Below are 14,124 nucleotides of genomic sequence, written 5' to 3'. Positions count from 1 at the left end.
CAGAGAGAGAAAAGAAAAAAAAGAGAAAAAACACTAAAAAACCTTAAGAAGATGAAGAACACTAAAAAATTTTTAAAGACGGTGATAAAGAGAATTTCTAAAACTTAAATAAAAGAACAATCTTTTAATTTTTTTTTGTTTTTCAGATATGTTTTTATTCTGTTGTTTAAATTATTTAAAAATATTAAATTAGAATTAGTTAGATTTTAAAATTTGATTAATTTAAAAAAATATTTTTGTCTAATAGAATAAAATAAGAATGTTTAAATCTTTTTATAAAATTAAATAAAAATTATTTTTTATTTTTATTAAATTAGAGGTATGTTAGTGCAATTAGTAATATGATATTTATTTTTTTTAAAAAAAATTCTGATGCTGACGTAAAAAATAAATTTTATATGACTATATATTTTTTACATATCAATACCTATAAATTTGTCATCAGGCAAACACCTTACAGATTACATACATAAAACTACCAAAAAGGAACGGTGGAGATTATTAAAATGAACTGGAATCCAGGCATACTGGCAAATTGGAATCCTATGCTTCCTCTATGAATAATTTTACACAGGACAAAGAAGAGAATCACATGTACCACCTCATACCGCCGAAACTAATTAATTTTTGTCACCAGTGGCATAACAACAAAAAAAAGCTACCAAGTTATAGATCATCATGAATTCTAAAGTTTAACCGTCTGAGCCACACGGAATGAAGGATCATATGGAATACATCAAACCTCTTTGGTGGAGAATGTACCTCAAAATGTCTCCTAATTTGTCCCACTCTTCTCTGCATCCTTATATACTGCCTAGGAGAAATGCTCAACAAAATCTCCTTCAGTCTAGGAATATCCTTAACCGAAACCTCAACGGAGAACGCTTTCCAATTCAACACATCACTGAACGGAGGGACATAATGGTCCGAAATCAGCACTGGTACACAACCAGTGTAAATTGCCTCAACTACCCTTGGGCTTGCAACCTCGTACCCACTTGGACACAGACAGAACTTGCTTTTCCTCAGCATTGTGTAGTAGGCCACATCCTTTGGTAGGTACTTGTGGACCTGAATGTCCTCGTCTTTGTTCTCCCAGTGCTCCAGAAGAACGGGCCTAACGGGCCCGTGAAGCCCACCAGCAAAGAAAGCTAGAAGTGGACGCTTTGATGCAGATGGCCCACCAAGGAAACCGTCTAATGTTCCCGTTAGGAGATTTATTTCGGGAAGAGACACGTCCTTTGTCGGTTTGAATCCCTCCGATGTGTTAGCATTGCACAGCACTCGAATTGAATTCTTCCCCAAGTTTGGTACCGAAAATGATGCCTCCGGCCCCTGAAAACATTACAAAAATATTGTGCAACATTGTTACATTTCTCTTCTATTACTAGTTCCATTCAGTAAATCAGACACACATAATTGAATATTAATATTCGTGTAAAACTCTTTACCCAATCATGACAAGAGAGCATGAAATGATCAGCACCTAAGCTTCGGTTCCAATATGGATATCTTCCGGCTACGAGATTGACATAGTCAGTGACTGTTTTTCGTATGGGTCCGAAATCACGAGAGTCACGTACATAGACGAATTGCACCATCATTGCTACGCTAAAAGGAAGGAAGTATACATGTGCTTTCTCAGGATCTCTTGTTCGGAGTCGCTCGTTCATCTCAATGCCATGGATGAAATTCCCCTCTATGGAGTATATGTTCTTGCAAGGGCCGTTATGGAACACAGGATGTTCCCCTTCTTCGTACACATATACCCTGAACAGTTTCTCCATCTCTAAGTAACTCCTGTCATAGCAATTTGTACAATTAGTATCAATTGATTAAGATTTTGGCACTATCAAATCAAATGGGTACATTTTTGTTATACCAGAAATGGCATTACTTACCTGTGAAATGCTTTAGCATTATGATACATTGGTCCAATTGGAACATAGTCTATATCTTGTAATTGACTCCTGTTTTTTGCTTCTCTAATTGCAACTCGAGCTTGTAGTAGACCAGCTTCAGTTCTATCTAAAATGCTGAATTTTCTTTGCCGCCTCAGTGTTTCAATAGGGTTATAAGATTCATTCATGGAAGCCACGATGGGCCAGGTTTTGGAGGAGGCATTGAGAATTCCCTCGGTGGTGTTCTGTTTTTGAGGGAGGAAAAAAAACACAATGACAAGATTTTTAATTAGTACAATTTTCTTTGTTTGAATCTACCTACCAAGCAGTTTCTAAAAATCCAATTTGCCAACAATAGAAGTACACACTATTGGAAGACAAAAAATAAATTAAGTTTCAGGCAAACTAAGGCAGAGATTGAGACAAGTTTTTTACTTGGGATTAAAAAAAATAAAAATAAAAATAAAAATAAAATTGCAATATGATAAAAGGATTGTCCGAAATCTGTAATTATTTCCTAGGATTGCCACACTCAGGCAACGATTTTACAAAATATATCCACGTTGATACAGCACATTGCGTTAATTGCAATGCTTCCACTCACCAATAAGCAAATTAAACAAAAGAATATATGTACTTCATATCGAGGATAATAACAGGGCTTGTTGACCTTAAATTTCTCGTCATCGTTACAGAAACATATCAAATATTTATTATAATCATTTATAATTTCATTATAAAAATTTATCCTAATGAGTCTAACTTTTTTTTTCCTCACAAAACATAGAATGAGGCAGGTGATGATGTTATGGGTAACAAAATATTCTTTTCCGTTTTCATCCGGATGTTATACCAATAGAGTAAAGAAAATCAATTCATTCGAATTCTCGGTGTAGTATGCACAATTAGAAGAAACATGGATCTCCGGCTTTAATTACATTCTTTCCTCCTTAAATTTATCAGCATAATAATTACACTCTTTCTTTCTTGAAATAAGAATATATATATATATATATATATATATATATATATATATATATATATATATATATGAACATTCTAATCTTTGAAATTATTATTATTATTATTATTATTATTATCCATGTGAAATTGTCTTGACCCAAAAAAAAAAAAAAAAAAACGAAAGAAAAGAATAGAATTTAAGAGTAGTACGGATGAGTTTTAGGATTAGACTAACTGAAAGAAAAGAATCTCTTACAGATTGAATAAACGTTTCTATGGCCTGAATGGGAAGTGAGGGAGTAGAGGAGTGATTGAAGAGTGTTTCGGAGATTGCTTTGGCCTCCTCCTGTTTTCCGCCGTGAGCATTATTGACGGCCACCACCACCAGCCCTTCCCCGCCTTGCTTCTTCTTCGCTACTTCAGTTAGCGGCGGTGACTCCACCGTGGTGACAGTAACAGAGGCATCTGAGAGGGGCCTTTTAGCAATATCAACTAAATTGGAGGGGTTGTTGGGACCTAACACTGAAATAAGCCCAGCAACGACTAGAAGAGGTAACATGAACAACAATAGCTTCGTTGATGAAGAAGAAGAATAAGACTCTGATGATGATGAGCCCCTCCACAAAAAACAATTACAACTACTGCATCTCCAGTTGTTAGCCATTGGATTTTCACATTCAATATCTTCTTTCTTTTCTTTCTCTAACTACACATACGGGAAAGTAATAACAGTTCCATCACTATCCTTTGTAGCAACAGAAACAGATAAGAAAAAGAAAGAAAGTTGAGAGAGAAGACAGAGATTGAAGGTGGTGTAGCTTTGGTGATATTGAAGAAGAAAAAAGAGGAGGAGGAGGAAGTAGGAGAAATCTTGGTAATAAATTGTTGGAATCTTGAGGCCAAGCGTCTTCATATACTGCCCTTAAAATCCGAGTTCTTGCATGCAACTTTTTTGTGTTTCCGTTTTTGCTCCTTACCTTTTGCCCTTTTGACAACATTGCCCACACCACCGATTGCTTATTTAATGGCCATCGCCTGATGGCCTCTACTTTGTTCTTTGTAATGAAAATGAAACTTATCAATTTTTGTTTTCAATTAATATATGCTAAGAATCATTTTATTTTCTCTTAATTATATATTTCATTTTCTTTTAAAATTATCCCACGTGTCATCATTTTGGCTTCGGAGGTGTCGTTTTGAGAGCTGAAGGCATAGATTTGAAGAATTTGATTACTTGACATGTTGGCACGCAAGAGGATGGTAACTCTATGGCCTCCATACTCCATACTCCATACTCCGTAGTCCATATATAGACTTTGCCCTACGTTCTAACTTTTGCTGCTAACTGATGACAGAGTAATAACTATGATGACCAAGTTTTAGGTTGTGTTTATTCATAGAGATAAGACATTAAGATAAAAATATAGAGATATAAAATTATATTTGATAGAAAAAATATAGATAAAAATAATATGTTTATAGATATTAAATTAATATATTTTATATTTATTTTGACAAAAAGAATACGAAAATATTAATAAAAAATATAATTTATTATTTTTTATTATTTTTATTAATTTTTTATAATTATATTTTTTATTTCAAATTTTTTGAATAAAAAATAAATAAAAAAATAAATTAAATTTTCATAATTTGTTTTAGTTTATCATCAAACAAAATATAAGAACACAAAATTTTGTATTTCTATTTTTTATGTTTTATTTTCAATATCTTATTCTATCCTATTCTCATAAACAAACACAATTTTAATTCTCTTGATTATCCTTGGTCATTACTTTCCTTACACCACCACCAGTTCGAGTGACCAAATCTTTAATTTATTGGCAACAATCGGGACTTTTTTTTTAATAAATAAAATAATATTTTAATTATAAATATATGTTAATTTAAAGGTATTTATCAATTTTTATTAAATGTCTTATTTCGTTTACAATTTGGTCATATCTCGTTTATATTATAAATAAGATAAGGCATGAATACGTGGTAACAAATCACGTTTACAAATATGATATGTGGGAAATATCTGTTTAGTTATATCTCATTTACACTGTAAACGAGATATGACCAAACTTATCTAGTTTACGTGTAAAGGAGATACGTGAGAGTAAAAAATATTTACACAGTAAATGACATAAAATAGGACAAAAATCAACCCCCTAATAAAAGGGTTAAGAAATTGTTAGTATTCCTTAGAAATCTCTCAATTCTTCTTTCTCTTCTATTTTTTTTTTCAAAAAACATAGCAAAAATGTCTAGTAGTAGTGGTTTTTTTTATTGTGATGGTGTATCCAACTGTCAGATGAGAAATAGTGACAGCGGGGTTATATTTGAGTGTGAAAGTCCTGCGCTATTTCGAACTTGAAGAGCAAATTCTTTGTCCGACGTCGGTGGTGGTAAGAGAAAAGAGGTTGGTAGAGTTAGGTATAGGATGCAAGCACCGATGAAGAATGGTGTATTTCGCTTTCGTCTATTCTGGCTCGATGGCGATGAGCATGTGTGCCTAATGTTTAATGTGCACAGTAAAATTATTGTTGAACAAGTGATGGAGCTTTCTGCGGAGGTTCGTGATGTTGGTGGTGGTGGTGCTGGCGGCTGGAATTTTGTACCAGATGACCCTCCGCTCGCACCACGACCGTTGTACTTTGCTAGTCCAGTACAGGACATGGACATTGAGGATGAGGAATCCAATGAAGAGTACATTACCGATCACCATGAAAGTGGTTCCTCTGACGATGACAACAACGATGAGTTCATACTTGAGACTCCTGTTGGTGGATTAGTTCGATACCTTTTTTCTACTCCGCATCCAATTCTGGAGTTATCATTTGTACCCAGCCACTACCATACATTGGATTTGGATGTGATGCACGAGAAAACTCCGTTTATCGAATATGGGGGCCGACGATTACAATACTGACGGTGGTGTAGAGTTTCGGGTTGGTCACAGATTCAAAAGCAGAGAGGCATTGCTGCAAGGCGTGAAGAATTACAACATTCGGAGAAGTGCCGAGTATCGAGTAGTCGAGTCGGATCGATTAAAGTACCACGTACGTTTGTCTCAAGCACACAGCAGTGAACTTCATGTCTCAGTTCAAGTCAGTTGAGGGCAAGTGATATCTCATTAATGCTTCATACAGTCATAGCAATACTTGGTATGAGTGGTACATGGATGCTCTGAAAACGTTATTGCGTCAGATGGCTGACTAGGCCGATAGATTTAATAAGAAAATATGATTGAAACATTGTGATGGTGGATGTCGATTTGGGCACATGACAACTAACCTATCTGAGTGCATCAATGCAATTTTGAAGGGTACAAGATATCTACCCATTTCAGCTATTGTTAGATACGTGTACGAGAGGCTGCAGCAGCTGTTCGTCCAGAAAGGTAGGGAGGTGCAGGCTCAAATGTCAGTGGGTAATCGGTATTCACAGTGGCTGTAGGTTGCGGTTGAAAAAAATAGAGAGGATATTCAGAAGACGCGGGTTACACATTGCGACAAGAGGGCTTCGATTTTTTTTGGTACAGGAATTAGAGCCGTTTGAGGGTTAGAGCTAAGGTTCATTCCGTGTTCGGTTGAGCTCGGGGACATGCGACTGTGGGCTTTCCCAATCACTTCATTTCCCTTGTCATCATGCACTTACTGCTTGCGCTTCTGCCAGCGTCGAGTGGGGGTCATATGTTCATCCAATCCACCTTTAAGAGTATGTGTTCAAGATTTACAAGGTAGAGTTTTTCCCGATCCCTGATGAGAAGCTTTGGCCAGAGTGACACAGGGCACGCTTGCCCCCTAATTCAGCCATGTATAGTAAGGGAACCGGCAGACTAGTTTCTACGAGGTTTCATAGCAATATGGATGAGGTGGAGTACCAAGAGAAACGGTACGGGCTCTATTGGTAAATAGGTCATACTCGGAGGGGTTGTCTGAATCAACCCACAGAGGACACTTAGCAATTGCGTAACTTGTGTTGCATTTCATATCTACTAGAAGCGTTCCATTCATTTGAGGTTACGTTATGTGTTGTTGTTATTTTATTTTATTTAGCAATTGAACTGCCTACATTTTATGTTCTATTACAATAATTTGCATACATAACCCTAATCAAGGCATGGATAGTAACTAAAAAAATTCGTTAAACAAGGCACATAAAACAAAGACAGAAATAAAGGAGTACATCACTATAATGTAAAATTTTGGTACAAAACACTGTACTTTGGAGTAATATAGGATAAACTACTAACTAATCTATCAATATCTCCTTCCTATCATGGATGCTGGTCCCTAGGGTAATGAAGGCAATGGCCAGTGCCACAAGAGGGAGGCTGGGTCTGGCGAGGTGGTTTACAGCCTTGTACGTCTTGAGGAGCTGGTGGTGGTGGAAGGGCCACTGCATGTGACGGTGGTAGAGGAGGATGTGAAAGGTATGGATGTGCCTGATCAGTCGCATGTAGTAATTAATTTGTGTCAATCCGTGCAGGTAAAACTTGAATTGAATAAATAAAAATTGACAAGAACATTAAACGATAACAATTACCTCACTGCTAGGGGAAAGGTCGGAATCTACCTCTTTGGCGGACACCACTATGGAATCCTGTGGTATATCCACGAGACTAGCAGCGGTATACATTCGGCTATGTCCGTGGGCTCACAATGTGCTGCATGGCACAAGGACTGGTATGTCCATGCAAGCACAATAGACCCCCACCACAGACCATTGCACCTCCTGAAGTCAGCTAATAGTGGCAACCATCTGATATGCACCTGATTGTTGGACTTATTAGTCATCAGGTAACCACCGATCAGTTGCATGATGTAACACCTAGTGTACTGTCGGAGGGTGGCTGGATCCGTCGTACTCAGAGGCATGTGGCGGGACTCTGTTCTGAAGCCATGTCATCTTGATGCTAAATGACTCCTTCCTCTGGGCACCTTGCTACAGACCGTGTGGGGGGTTTGGAAACCAAGAGCTCATCCACGTACTCCCATGTCAGTTGCTGGTACCAAGTCTGGAAGTCATGCAGGCACCCACCCACTGGCTCCCCATATGTGTGTAGCCCAAGGTGGTAAGCAACATCCTGTAGTGTGATGGTGCACTCACCACATGAAAGGTGAAAAGTGTAGGTCTTCGAACACCAGTGCTCCATGAAGGCAGTGATCAGGGAGTTGTCAACACATAAAGTTCCTGAGCTGCATCGTCTCGTCTAACCTAGCCTCCCTCAGGTAAGGGATGATGGCGTCCGGGGGTGCAAGTATTTGACTAACCCGCATAGGTAGTAGCAAATGAGGCCTTGATAAACCACTATTTTATGGTTTATATTGTGTTTAATTGAGTGATTTTTATCAAATTCTTGCCCACTTATTCATATAATTCGCATGATATTATAATTCCTTCCCAAAGTTGTTATGGTTGAAAACTTGCTTTCTAGAGATCCTTTTATTGTATATTTTAATTCTCTTTTATACCATTCGATGCCGTGATCCGTGTGTTAAGTGTTTCAGGCTTCATAAGGCAGGAATGGCTTAGAGAATGGAGAGGAAGCTTGCAAAAATGGAAGGAACACAAGAAACCAATGAGATGACCAGCGAACACCGACACGGACGCATGGCTCACGCGACCGCGCAAAATAGAGAAAATCACAGCGACGCGTACGCGTGCCTAACACGTACGCGTGGATTGGAGTTCGCGCAACGACGCGAGTGCATGCCTAACGGGCACGCGTGGAGAGAAAAATCGTCAAACGACGCGTACGCGTGACCGACGCGTAACCGACACTTATGCGTGACATGCGCGATCTGTAGAAAATTCAGGAAACGCTTGGGGCGATTTCAGGCCGTGTTTTGACCCAGTTTTCGGCTCAGAAACACAAAATAAAGCCAGGGAACATGCAGAGACTCAAGACATACTAGACACAACTTTCATATATATAATTTTAGGATTAGATGTAGTTTTTAGGGAGAGGGGCTCTCTTCCCTCTCTTAGGTTTTAGGATTTAGGATTTCTTTTAGGATTAGGATTTCTACTTCTCAATTTCCAAGTTCAATGTTTCTTTTATTTATTTTCCCAATTTAATTTATGAACTTTTCCATGTTAGATTTGATTTCTTTTATTAATGCAATTTGAGGTATTTCAGACTTATGATTTTTATTTAGCTTTTTACACTCTTAGCTTTGGTTAGGTAATTGGTGACACTTGAGTTATCATACTCAGCTGATGATTGAAAATTGGAATTCTTTGCTGATTGATTTGAATTCCCCTAACTCTAGTCTTTTCTTAGGAATTGACTAGGACTTGAGAAATCAAATTGATTTATCCACTTAACATACATTCATAGTTAGAGATTGACCAAGTGGGAGCAAAATCCAATTCTCATCACACCTGATAAGGATAACTAAGATAGGATTTCCAGTTCTCATACCTTACCAAGAGATTTTCGTAATTATTAATTTATTTTTCTTGCTATTTAAATTACTTGTTCTCTATTTCAAAAACCCAAAAATATACCTTTTTCCATAATCAATAATAAACACACCTCTCTGCAATTCCTTGAGAAGACGACCCGAGGTTTAAATACTTCGGTTATAAATTTTATTGGATTTGTTTAAGTGACAACCAAAATGATACATGCTCGAAAAGACAACTGGAGCACTCTAAGACAAAAGGGCAGAATGAGAATTTCACACTTTCGGAGGGCCCCATCACTAGAGCACGTGCAAAGAAGCTCAAGGAGAGCTTTGGGAACTTGGCAGCGCTTACGCATATGGAGTTACATCAAGTCCTAACCAAAGAAGAATGGGCAAGGCCCATTGGGCTAAGTCAGGACAGCAAGAAGTCCAATAATACTTTTCGAATTCAGTGGAAGACATAATTTATCATTAAATTTCGAAAATTTAAGAATTTTGTTTAGTTGTTATGCGGTTAAAGTTTGTTAGAAGATTTGTTTTAAATTTGATTTGTTTAGTAGTGTTTTTAGGAATTTTAAATTTAAAATCAAATCTGATCTAATCCATTAAGATCAGATCGGATTTAAATTTCAAAAAAAAATCTTATCTGTTTGTTAGTTTGTTAGGGGCCTATTTATACACATCTGGTGAGACCATTTGGGATAACTTTTGATGAATAAATTTCAGTTGCTTTTAAGCACTTTTATTGTGTGAGAAGTGAGGTGAGTGATTTGCTTCATTTGTTACATGAGGAAGATTGGAGGATCCAACACTAAGGTGATATGCGTGGTGGTTTCTTTCAGTTTTCGCCCCTCTGATCTAGGTTGTCAAGGACAAGTTCCTTGAAGGTCTAGTAGGGAATCCTTGCCGGTGACCTAGGTTGCTAAGAACAGGTATCTTAGATGTCTAGTAGGAAAACCTTATTTATTTCTTATGTTTCCGCTGTGTTTTCTCTTATCATCTGGTATCAGTTACGGGTTGTAGGTAAATTCCTATTTATCTGCACGTTCTAGGATTTTTGTTTAATCTCTTTATTTTTCTGCAAATTTACTTTAGATTCAAAAAAAATCTTCCTTAAATTTTATTACTGCAATTTCTGTTTATTCCAGTTAACAAAAAAAAAAGAAACGTAAAAAAAAAAAGCAAAAAAAAAAACGAAATTCTAAATTTTTCCATTGTTTTTATCTTTTCAGATTTTTCCTTGGGTTCCACTTAGAATTCAATTTTGCTAATTTTTTTTCTTCTTTTTTTCATCCTAGTATCACTCATTGTTTCCTTTTTCTTTCACATACTTTAATTGTCTTCTTGTCAAGTTGAAGTTTCTATCATTCAGCTTATCTTAGTTTGGTGTCTCAATTCCTCATCTTCCGAAGTGCAACTTGTTAAGGCAATCCAAGAGTGGTAAGCTCATCAGAGGGTAAAAGCCACGTATTGAGTGAAACACGAGTGTCCTATTCCGAGTGATACACGTGAGAAGAGTGCTGTAAGGTCTTTTTTTTTCAGGTTCATTGATGGATAACACTGAAGAGAACCCCGATCCATAACTAACTTTCCGCCTCGACGCATTTGCCAGCATCCTTACAGGGATTCAACAACGTCTTGATGACATGGATTCTCAAATTAACTCTTTTACCCCTAGGCAAAAAGCACGGTCACGAGAATCTATTAATAATGATTCTACAGAGTCTGAGAAGGAGACTTCATCCAGATCCCGGCATCATAGACAACCGGTTGATGTTGACAATAACCTTAATGCTATCAAGATGCGCATCCCAGAATTTAAAGGCAGAAGTGATCCTGCGGCGTACCTGGAATGGGAACGCAAGGTAGAGCTCTTATTTCAATGTCATAACTACTCTGATGTCAAAAAGGTAAGACTAGCGGCTGTAGAATTCTCAGATTATGCCCTTGTCTGGTGGGCCGAGCTGGACAAACAGAGGAGGAGGAATGGAAAATCACCAATTCTGTCTTGGGAAAAGATGAAGAAGGTCATGCGACAACGGTTTGTCCCTCCTTACTATTACAGGGAACTACATCAACGGCTCCAACGGTTATACCAAGGTTCTAAGTCTGTAGATGAGTATCATAAGGAAATGGAGATGCTGCTAATCCAAGCAAACATTGAGGAGGAGTCTGAGGCTACTATGGCACGTTTTTTGGGTGGGCTGAACCGAGACATTGCAAATACTGTAGAACATCTTCCATTTGTGACTATGGAAGACTTGGTGAACCTAGCTATCAAAGTGGAAAAACAGCAAAAGGCGAAAGGGCTACAAAATTCTACTTCAAGGTGGGATTCGAGAGGTGCTAATTTCAGGGAGAAGATTGGATCCAAACCTACCGAATCAAAGGAGAAGCCCACAGAGCAGCACAGGAAGCCGCACACACCTAATTCCACTTCTAAACCTCCTACACGGCATCGTGATATTACCTGCTTTAAGTGCCGCGGATTAGGCCATTATGCTTCTGAGTGTCCAAATAAAAGGACCATGGTAATTAAGGCAAATGATATTTTCTCAGAATCTGATAATTCAGATGGGTATGAAGACATGCCACATGCGGATGATGCTACAGATAATGAAGATATAGTTGAGTATGCTGTTAGTGGCGAGACCCTTGTTACTAGGCGGATCTTAAATGTACAAGCCAAGGATGATCGTCTAGAACAGCGAGAGAACATCTTTCATACAAAAGTTTTATTGGGAGGTAAGGTTGGACTCATGATCATTGATGCTGGAAGTCATACAAACGTTGCTAGCTCTACTTTGATCACAAAATTGGTGAAATGCACCAAACACCCTAACCCTTACAAACTGGAGTGGCTAAGTGATGTTGGTGAGTTGAAGGTTATGAAGCAAGCCCGCATACAATTCTCTATTGGGAGATACAGTGACGAGGTACTTTATGACGTGGTTCCCATGCAGGCTTGTCATCTACTCCTAGGCCGTCCATGGCAGTATGATAGGAAGGTGGTCCATGATGGTTTCACAAACCGATACTCCTTCACTTATCTTGGGAAGAAGATTACTCTTGTACCTTTGACACCTAAAGAAGTGTACCTGGAGCAACTGAGCATGCGCAAATCTACTAAAGAGTCTTTAGGATGTGAGAAAATAGAAAAACAAGAGGGTAAAGAGAGGGCTTTGAGAGATGAAACGTGTGAGAAAAAGAGTCAGGGTCTGAGTGAAAAAGAGAGTTCTAAAAGAGAAGCATCTGTGGAGAGTGAGAGTGCTCACAAAATATGTTTTAAGAGAGGATCTGAAGCATGCTAGTTTAGGGAAGCATGCTAGTTTAGGAAAAAAAGCATTGGTATTAGTACGATTTAGAGAGTCTTTACTTTCTACCATTGAAAACTAACCCATAACCTACCTAGTACTTTTCTTTCACTCTTGCAGGAATTTGGCGATTTGCAGGATTTGGCGATGTATTTCCGGATGAGATGCCCTCAGGTTTACCGCCATTACGAGGCATTGAATATCAGATTGACTTTGTCCCCGGATCAAGCATTCCTAACCGGCCAGCTTACCGGACCAATCCTGAGGAGACGAAGGAACTGCAACGGCAAGTCGAGGACCTTTTGGCTAAGGGTTTTGTGAGAGAAAGCATGAGTCCTTGTGTTGTTCCGGTACTATTGGTGGTGCCCAAGAAGGATGGCTCATGGAGGATGTGTTGACTGCAGAGCTGTAAATAAGATTATGGTAAAGTATCGCCATCCTATTCCTAGACTGATGATATGCTTGATGAATGCACGGTTCTGTTATTTTTACTAAAATAGATTTAAGGAGGGTTATCATCAAATATGAATGAACTTGGTGATGAATGGAAAACAGCTTTCAAAACTAAATATGGTTTGTATGAGTGGTTAGTTATGCCATTGGTTTGACTAATGCACCTAGTACCTTCATGAGACTAATGAATCATGTTTGCGAGAGTTTTTAGGTAAATTTGTGGTTGTTTATTTGATGATATCCTTATCTACAGTAAGTGTCTTGATGATCATATTTTGCATGTTCATTCTGTTTTAGAGGTACTTCGAAAGGAAAAATTATATGCTAATCTCCAAAAGTGCTCATTTGTCTGAGTTTTGTGATAAGTTCTGCAGGAATTGAGGTAGAGCGAGAAGGTGAAGGCTATTAGAGAAGGCCCAACACCTCAGAGTGTCTCTGATGTTAGAAGTTTTCATGGTCTTGCGGGTTTTTATCGGAGGTTTGTTAAAGATTTTTCTACTATTGCTGCACCTTTAACTGAAATCATCAAGAAACATATCACCTTTAAATGGGATAAAGAACAAGAACTTGCCTTTAACACCTTAAAAGAATTATTGTGTTCTGCCCCCATTCTTATTTTACCAGATTTTTCTAAAACCTTTGAAATCGAATGTGATGCTTCCGAGAGTATTAGTCCCGATTCGTTCTTCCCTAGGAATGCTACAAAAATGCATGCTATTGGTTAAGTGATATTTCGTGGGTTGAAGAGTGTGGTATAAAAGTGCTAATAAAAGGAAACAACAATCAATCAATATCAAAAGTCTTGGCCAAGGTTGAACATTGGAAGTTTCATCACTATAGCTTCCTTCAATTGTGATAACAAAAGAGTGTTGCTTCAACTAATAATCAGAGAGAAGTCAAGTAAAAGTAATTAACTCAAGTCACAAGTCCTAGTCTTACCCTAGGGAAGTCTTGCTTTAGTGCACTCTAAGTCAATTAGCAATTCTCAATTCTCAATCAACAATTGACATCCACTATTCAAGTGTCCAATGACTCAACTACTAGGAAAAGGGGATACTACTCCATTTC

At 37.8% G+C, this 14,124-nt stretch overlaps 2 protein-coding genes across 2 annotated transcripts; one reads left to right on the top strand and one right to left on the bottom strand.

Annotated features, from left to right (window-relative positions):
- Positions 1-499: 499 nt before the first annotated feature.
- LOC130936615 (probable glycosyltransferase At5g03795) lies at positions 500-3,273 on the bottom strand. The gene is made up of 4 exons (XM_057866711.1): positions 3,121-3,273; positions 1,902-2,146; positions 1,452-1,800; positions 500-1,335 (listed from the first exon to the last, which is right to left on the bottom strand). The coding sequence occupies exons 2-4, from the start codon at positions 2,087-2,089 to the stop codon at positions 667-669; spliced, it is 1,206 nt and encodes a 401-aa protein (XP_057722694.1). The 5' UTR covers positions 2,090-2,146; positions 3,121-3,273; the 3' UTR covers positions 500-666.
- A 7,662-nt stretch (positions 3,274-10,935) lies between these two features.
- Positions 10,936-13,781, top strand: LOC130934169 (uncharacterized). Its single transcript, XM_057863753.1, has 3 exons — positions 10,936-12,550; positions 12,742-12,953; positions 13,443-13,781. The coding sequence occupies exons 1-3, from the start codon at positions 10,936-10,938 to the stop codon at positions 13,779-13,781; spliced, it is 2,166 nt and encodes a 721-aa protein (XP_057719736.1).
- The last annotated feature ends 343 nt before the right edge of the window (positions 13,782-14,124 follow it).

This window comes from Arachis stenosperma, chromosome 6, assembly GCF_014773155.1.
Source record: "Arachis stenosperma cultivar V10309 chromosome 6, arast.V10309.gnm1.PFL2, whole genome shotgun sequence".
In the NCBI taxonomy this organism is placed as follows: domain Eukaryota; kingdom Viridiplantae; phylum Streptophyta; class Magnoliopsida; order Fabales; family Fabaceae; genus Arachis; species Arachis stenosperma.
This window is presented reverse-complemented; position numbering and strand designations above follow the sequence as displayed.

Coding starts and splice junctions, on each gene's coding strand:
- LOC130936615 (XM_057866711.1), bottom strand. CDS start 2,089: ATGAATGAATCTTATAACCCTATTGAAACACTGAGGCGGCAAAGAAAA. Junction 1,801..1,901: donor AATGCTAAAGCATTTCACAG/GTAAGTAATGCC, acceptor TTGCTATGACAG/GAGTTACTTAGAGATGGAGA. Junction 1,336..1,451: donor TGCTCTCTTGTCATGATTGG/GTAAAGAGTTTT, acceptor TAATGTTTTCAG/GGGCCGGAGGCATCATTTTC.
- LOC130934169 (XM_057863753.1), top strand. CDS start 10,936: ATGGATTCTCAAATTAACTCTTTTACCCCTAGGCAAAAAGCACGGTCA. Junction 12,551..12,741: donor AAGAGAAGCATCTGTGGAGA/GTGAGAGTGCTC, acceptor GGCGATTTGCAG/GATTTGGCGATGTATTTCCG. Junction 12,954..13,442: donor TGAGTCCTTGTGTTGTTCCG/GTACTATTGGTG, acceptor GAATTGAGGTAG/AGCGAGAAGGTGAAGGCTAT.